The sequence below is a fragment of the Orbilia oligospora genome, assembly GCF_000225545.1.
Source record: "Orbilia oligospora ATCC 24927 unplaced genomic scaffold scaffold00006, whole genome shotgun sequence".
Lineage (NCBI taxonomy): Eukaryota > Fungi > Ascomycota > Orbiliomycetes > Orbiliales > Orbiliaceae > Orbilia > Orbilia oligospora.
Window position 1 is genome coordinate 832482 of NW_011645563.1, and position 7230 is coordinate 839711.

General features: G+C 46.3%; 2 protein-coding genes across 2 annotated transcripts; one reads left to right on the forward strand and one right to left on the reverse strand.

The window, feature by feature from the left end:
* Positions 1 to 2569: 2569 nt before the first annotated feature.
* Positions 2570 to 3031, reverse strand: AOL_s00006g264 (uncharacterized protein; the record flags this gene model as incomplete). Its single annotated transcript, XM_011119573.1, has 1 exon — positions 2570 to 3031. The coding sequence occupies one exon, from the start codon at positions 3029 to 3031 to the stop codon at positions 2570 to 2572; it is 462 nt and encodes a 153-aa protein (XP_011117875.1).
* Positions 3032 to 3961: 930 nt separating this feature from the next.
* Positions 3962 to 5280, forward strand: AOL_s00006g265 (uncharacterized protein; the record flags this gene model as incomplete). Its single annotated transcript, XM_011119574.1, has 2 exons — positions 3962 to 4465; positions 4519 to 5280. 2 exons carry the CDS (start codon positions 3962 to 3964, stop codon positions 5278 to 5280), a joined length of 1266 nt encoding a protein of 421 aa, XP_011117876.1.
* Positions 5281 to 7230: the final 1950 nt, after the last annotated feature.

A 7230-nucleotide genomic window follows, 5' to 3' on the forward strand; every position in this document is an offset into this window, starting at 1 on the left:
TCCTCCTTGTTCTACCGCAGCCTCGACATTGGCCGCATTTCTCATTACCCACTTTTTCGACTAAAGGCTGCTTGTCTCCTGGCAAATTCATGTGAAATATGCTCATCGATTTCCTCATTCCCTGGCCTTATCGCGAAACGGTAGCTGTGCGGTGTACATGTGCAGCAGGTCCCCCCTCCCTTCCTCCCACCCACCACTACACATGCAGACACCTCTTCGCCATTCCCTTTGAGACTCTGGACTGCCTTTGGGTTTGGGGTTTTTGTTTTTCGCTCCCTCCATACATAAATAAGCACTTTTTTTCGTTGTGAGGAAGCAAAAAACGTCCATGTCCCTGAAAGTCATCCGCAATCCGTAGCACCACGTTATCGGAAGCTAGAAAACGTGTTCCGATTCGTAGAACCAGATTCCTGCTGGCCTACTTTGTAAGGATCTTGCCTGTAATTAGAAGGTATTGTCCTTCCCTATGCGACTACGCACTCGCCGTGGGTTTTTCTCCAACAATAGTAAGAAAACCGTCGTTGCGAGCGAAAATGCCTTTTTTTTGGGGGGGCGAGATATCATGTAGACGGTAAGCTTCATTTTTCGCCTCCAAGAAAAACTTCAGACGATTATGCAAACCCAGGGCCCTGATCATTTAGCAAGCTCAAGGACCATGTTTTCCCGGTCGAATAGAATGAATTTCGGGTATTTCGAAGATGTTAAGTAAAAAAAATAAAAATAAAAAAAGGTTGAATTCAATCTTAAGCTTGCTGCTTGTTAAACATCGCCTACAGCTTTTAAATTTTCGTTGTGCAATTTTCCCGCTGGTTTCCGTCTGGGGGCCAAGCCTGAAAAGTGGGGGCTTGTATTTCTACCGTTGCCTGCTTGCCAGTAATTGCTTCCTCGAAATACTGTGGCAAGTACAAGTATAGAGTAGCATATCATGCAAATATGCAAAAATACCTGTCATCGAATATAGAATTCGAAATTTGGAGGTACAAAAATCGTGAATTTTTAAGATTTGCTACCTAGTGTAAGAGGTCATTCATCATCGCATAACCTGGCCCAGGTTGGTAATCCCGAAGATGCAAGAGATAGTAATTTCTCGGAAAACCCCCATATTTGCCTGAAAATATTTGGAGGGAGACCCGAGGTTTTTGGGGATGAAGGTGATCGAAAGGGAATCCAGACCCTTCATCCCTCTCCCCATGATGCATGTCTTTGATTCTTGAAGGGCTGCGGCCCGTTGTTTTTTTTGACATTAGTACCAGCCCGAGGCTCGCCAGCCGCCGTACCGTCATATGATTATTAACGAGGTCGTGGAGGTCGCCTTGGTATTATTAACAGCTGAGGGGAGAGGTCGAGAGTCGATAGTTTAATATGTATATGCAACTTCTCAAATGGCAGCCTCCCTCGGGCACTACCGTATTACGTGCTCTCGCTTTTGACACGTTCTTATTTTAAACATCCTATTTTCTTATCATATATATGTCCTCTTTGCCTGCCTTGCTTGCCCAGGCAGTTTCGAAACCTGCAATACCTTAATTGTTTTTCCGTTCCGAACAATTCGAATGACAGCCTGGTACGGGGGCGAGTGGGGGCGACTTGGGAGTCCAGCCCAGCTATCAAACCACGGATGTGATATACATCAAAGGACAATTTGTGGTGACGACGGTGGCCATGCTGTACGATGCAAATGCCAGGGAGAGGATGGCAGAATAGGCAAAGTTGAAGCGAACCACCAACTCTTTGTGCAACAGTGGGACGAGATAAGGGCAAGGTCTATATTCCGTTTGCGGACCCAACCGCTTGAGCGCATTTGCGCGTGGGAGTTTTGAACTGACGAGGTATGGTCTCCTGATGAACGACTCTAAATCTCGTGACTTGTAGCAGGTTATCTATGTTACAGAAACCCCTCTTATTTCAAAAATACGACGGGATCAATGCAAGGTGGTGACGACAAAACATATTCGATATTCAACCGGCAGCAGCTGGAACCTGGACCACGCTGCCCACGCTTGCCCACGCTTTCAGGACACGAAGGGTTTTAAATCATTCATTGATATTAGGCACACGGCCAGCTGAAAAATAGGAGACGAGGTATTTGCTTTGGGGATTGCGAAATCTCGCAACAAACGACGTGGATATATTTTAATTTTTTTTAGTCATCGATTCAGTGTTTGGTTTGTCGTTACATTCCTTTTTCATTCGACCGCATATGGTCTTCAGTAACTAGCAGCTCGGGTGCATCCAACGCAGCGGATGCAGATATCAGAACTGGTCATTTCTAAGAGAGGATGATTAGATGTCTGGCGTGAGCTATTATTATTACTATCTCAGTTTTGAAAAGGAGAAATGCAAGGCAGAAGATCTAAAGGGTTGCTTTACCTTAATCGAGCTTATCAGGACAATGTTGGCGAAGGATGATACGTATTACGAAATGCAGGGTATCCTTATGCTGAGCGGGAAGACCCGCTCGGGGAACGCCCTCCCGATGTACGAAGATGTGGGATGTGCAGAATCCCGTAACCTCGCCGCCATGGTTTCTTCTCCCAGTCAACAATGGAGTCGAATCAAAGGACAAGTTTCAGTTTTGGCGAGGCTTGACAATCCCATCATGCATGATATAGTAGACGACCGTGCTGTCTCCAGACACAACTGCAACGACAATCCGTTTCTTTTTGGCATCTCCTCCTCCTTCTCCTCCTTCTGCTGCTCCTGAGGGCGTGGGGAGGTTATCAAAAACGGAAGCCCACGTCCTCAACGTCAATTTCTCGGTGAGGTGAACTGGTAAGACATATTCCTTGTCCGCGGGAGGCTTTTCTGACGAAGAGGCCTCGTTTGTTGAGGAAGCTGGTTCTGGATTGTACAGCTGCTCTGGAGGCCGTCCATAGATCATAGGTCGGGGAAGCGGGTCATTCTGTGTGTTCTCGTCGATGTCCACCTGGGTATCGAGCAGTTTAATATCAGTCCAGTAGTGCTGATGCTGCAGATTGGACAATACGACAGATCGTAGGTTGAGAAGATCAGACGTTTCCGCGGTTGTCATTGTGAATAAGAAACGTAAACCGGTCAAGACTGCGGTTTGAACCCGCTTGGGAGTCTCACAGGCCGAGAGCCGACTGATGACGTTGTTTAATATGATGTCTCGTCGCCACCTGAACTCGAATTCGAACTCAATGTGATGTATGATATGATGGATGAATGGATTAAGCTTAAAACTCTGCGTTTCGCTAAGCCGGCTTGAGTGAGAAACGTTCGAGACCACAGCCTCACTCACTAACCACTCCGCACCGCCCAATTACGTTGACCCCTGCATCGAATTCCATTCCACCAGCATTCTGTCGCTGAAGAAATCCCAGTGAGGAAGCAGCATACGATCATATGCATGTACGAAGAATCAAGATGTTTGGTTTGAGAAAGTTCTTTGGATACGACATACGGGGTACGCACGCTCTCGTCGCAGCCAAGCCTGGTCGGTTGATATCTGCCGAACGTGGCTAGCCAGCGCAAAAAAACAGGCGGCTTGTTTGAGGGCGTATTTTTAACTTCGAATTCGTCTCGATCATCATCACCCACTCAGATTTTAGTTAATTCTGCCAGTGGAGGCTAACGTTGGCCACCGACAAACACCATATTGCTCAATTCGAGGAGGGTGTTATATACTCCGCCTAGCCCTTGGACATGCAGACGGGTCCGAATCCGCTCTCTTCCGCCTATTAGACAGAACAATCGACAAGTTGTATGAGTGTTTGACAGCGAAACTGCGAACTTGAAAGTTCAATTCAATTCCTTGGTGGTTACGTACTTTTAGTTAAAGGGGATCTCGGGAGCAGGTTCACGAGACCACGGCCGGACGTTCAATCACTGACTGCCCGGAAAATCAGCCGACTTTGCTTCTACATCATTAATAAACGCTCGCAAGACCGGAATCCTGCTGTTATCCCACGCGAGCAGCGCATCATAATCTACCGCAGCCATGGCAGATCAGATTCCGTCATCGCACTCACCCTCAACTCCTCACCCGCCCCCGTCGCCCGCTACGGCTTCTGGGAATCGACCGCGAAGTAACTCTCTAGCACAATCAATAAGGCGCGCATCGATATCATTGTTGGATGCACAAGTTCCCTCAGGTTTCTTCCAAGTCGCAGGGGAGATCTCGGCCCAGTCAAGAACTATGACCGATATGGAGAAAGATGACAAAGCTCACGCTAAAAGAATCGAGATGATACGTCGCACCACAATCACAGAAGAGGATCCGAATGCACCGGAACGGCCGGAACGGGCTGTCCAGGAGAATAGTCACTTTCTCGACAAGGAAACGGGGTCTAGCTCTTCGGAACCGGACGAAAGAAGAATTCTGACACCCGAAGAGATCGCGGCTGGTGTCTTATACCCCGGCGAGGAGGAGGTTAAACTAACGAAATGGCAAGCGACCAAAAAGTTCCTGGCTGCCTTTTGGAAATGGTTCCTGACACCAATGGTGGGTTTCCGTGGCTACATCATATATGGAATAATAAGCTGATGACTCTGCAGGGTTTCCTTATCACCCTATACTTCTTACTGGTTGTCGCATGGGGTGGTATGATCTTCTTGCTCCTTTGCAATGCTGCCCCGGCTATGAGAGGTCCCTATGGCGCCAACGACAAACGATCCGCCCGTAGTATCTGGATAGAAATTGATGCCCAGATTCTCAACGCCCTCTTCTGCGTTACAGGCTTCGGTCTAATCCCATGGCGTTTCCGCGACTTCTATTATCTAATGCGATACCGCATGAAACACGATCCAGTAGCCCTGAACCATCTCGCCAACATCCACCGCGGGTGGTTCCGGATGGACGATAAGGGACCAAGGACATACCCAATCCGACACCAGGGCAGCGATGAGGAGGATCTTTCACAATCGCAAACTACACAACTCACGCAAGCTACCCATAGGACCATGTCCCGAACAAGGACAGGACAGTACGCCAGTCCGACCGCACTCTGGAAGCTCGATCTCGTTATTTGGTTCTACGTTTGGAATACAATCTTCCAAGTTATCCTTGCCGGCGGTATGTGGGGTATGAACCGATATGTGAGGCCTGCCTGGTTCACAGCATTATTTATCGTTTTGGGATTCGGTGTCGCTATCGCCGCTGGCGTCGTTATTGGCATTGAGGGGAAGAGAATTAAGAAAACCGAGGGTTCTCCGTTGAAACGATTGCCCCTATCTAGAATCAGCGACGAGGATAAGGCGGAAATTATCCCCAAAAAGGAGGGAAGGAAATGGTGGAAGTTTATCGATCGGGACAACTAAAAACTTGGAATCAGTACAAATTTCAAAAGCATATGTCGACTTGGAACATCACCTACGACGAAAAAGTTTAGGGTTCAGAAAATGCTTGTCCGCACAATATTCTCCTGAACACGCACACATAGCCTGCTATGATTATTGTTTCATTCGGTAATGATAACTACTTGCCTCTTTTTGCTCTTTTTACCTTTCCAATAATGTATTTTTGTAATGCTCTTGTATTTTTCCTTCTTTTCAGTGGCCTCTAATAGTCGCTGAAAGTGTACCCATGATTGTCATGCCTGTATTCACATAGCACAAAACGCTGAACTTGGGAAATTGGAGTTACTGTTTTTGTACCATTAACGGCCCTAGTTTAATAGGTACTTAGTTAGTATTATAGTATTACCATTAGATCAATGTTTTAATCTCGCAGGCTATATAATGGCCTACGATCCCACTTTTATAATGCTCTTCTAAACTAGCTGCTGTGCCATGCATGCTAAACGGCTCATGGCTCCAAGCCTCTACAATCGCAAGAGCTAGCGGTAAGGTTGCCAATCTATGTATATAGCTAGACTATTCAGCGACTAGCCCCAGTCATACCGCAGGATTCACCGTCAGACCGAAATTGGTTGAGAATTTTGAGCTGGTACCGTGCCGCACGATAAATATCACGCCCGGGTGTAGCTTGCAGTGGATGGCTGATAAATTACTTAAGGTCAGTATTATGCGGTTTTGGTGAGGCAGATTTCACCTCTCTAACGGAACAAGACAGAATATAAACATTTACATCAGATGTTCGGCCTAACTAGACTAGCTCGGCCTTGTAAATACGCAATGTTCGTGCGGGGGATGATAGAGCTCGATTCCCCAAAAGAAGTCAGCTTTACAATTTTGATTCTAAGTTAGGCATAAAGTCCATCAATTAGTTAGCTACGCCAGTCGACATCGCGCGGTACATCAAGACTAGAGGGGTCATGGCCATGGAGAGCATAAGTCTAAACTAGCTAAAAACTCGGGGAAGCCTCAGAACCTTGATAATATAATGCTGCGCTACAGTACTATATGCCCAGACAATCTCAAATCGACGCCTTGAATAATTAATTCCTGGTTCCGGCCACGTACCGGTCGATCGATTTAGATCAGAGCTCGGAGCGTTTACGTAGCTAAAGGCTTTAGTTTATTTGGTCGAATTCGCCATTAATTTTGACCACGTGCACATGGTTTTCATATGAATATACGCGCACTACCCGAGCGTAAGCATCTACATATTCTATTTCGAAGCCATAGAATCGATACTCTAGCCTATAGCCTACCACCTATTGTATTAGCAAATTATATTTCGGCCTGAGCTGAGCCCGAGCGCTAGCTTCACTGCAATGCCAGACATTTGAGGTACCCCAGTAGCGCCTGTGTAACAATCCCAAGTACCCCAAAAATTCCAACAGTTTATGTCGATAAAAATGCGTTGTATGACTTCTCGAGACTCTCGAGGATCGCCGCCAAATTCGACTATATTAGCAAGAATTTGATGGAAATGATTTACTTACGCATATATGCATATAAGCCCACTTTCATATGGGATTTCTGCTACCCATCGCTTCTGCGCGCTTGTTCATCGCACAGCGCCATATCATCAGCTTATCGATCACAGCCGCTACAGCCGACTCACACAATGATAGTACATATAGCCTTCCAATTTTCCGAGGGAACAAAGATCGATATCCTCTCACCCCTCCCTTAGACTTTACTTTATATAACTGCCATGCTATAATTATCACCTTTCTTATTTTTTGGAATCTGTCTGCAATCTAAAGATCTACGACCAATATATAAATTGATCGAATACTAATTAATACTAACCTTTCGGCGACATCGCCTCTCTATCGGCACCTACTTTATCCCACCAATCAATCAATCAACAATATAGAACTACGAATCTAGAACATTACACCTTTCCCTCCTACGAAG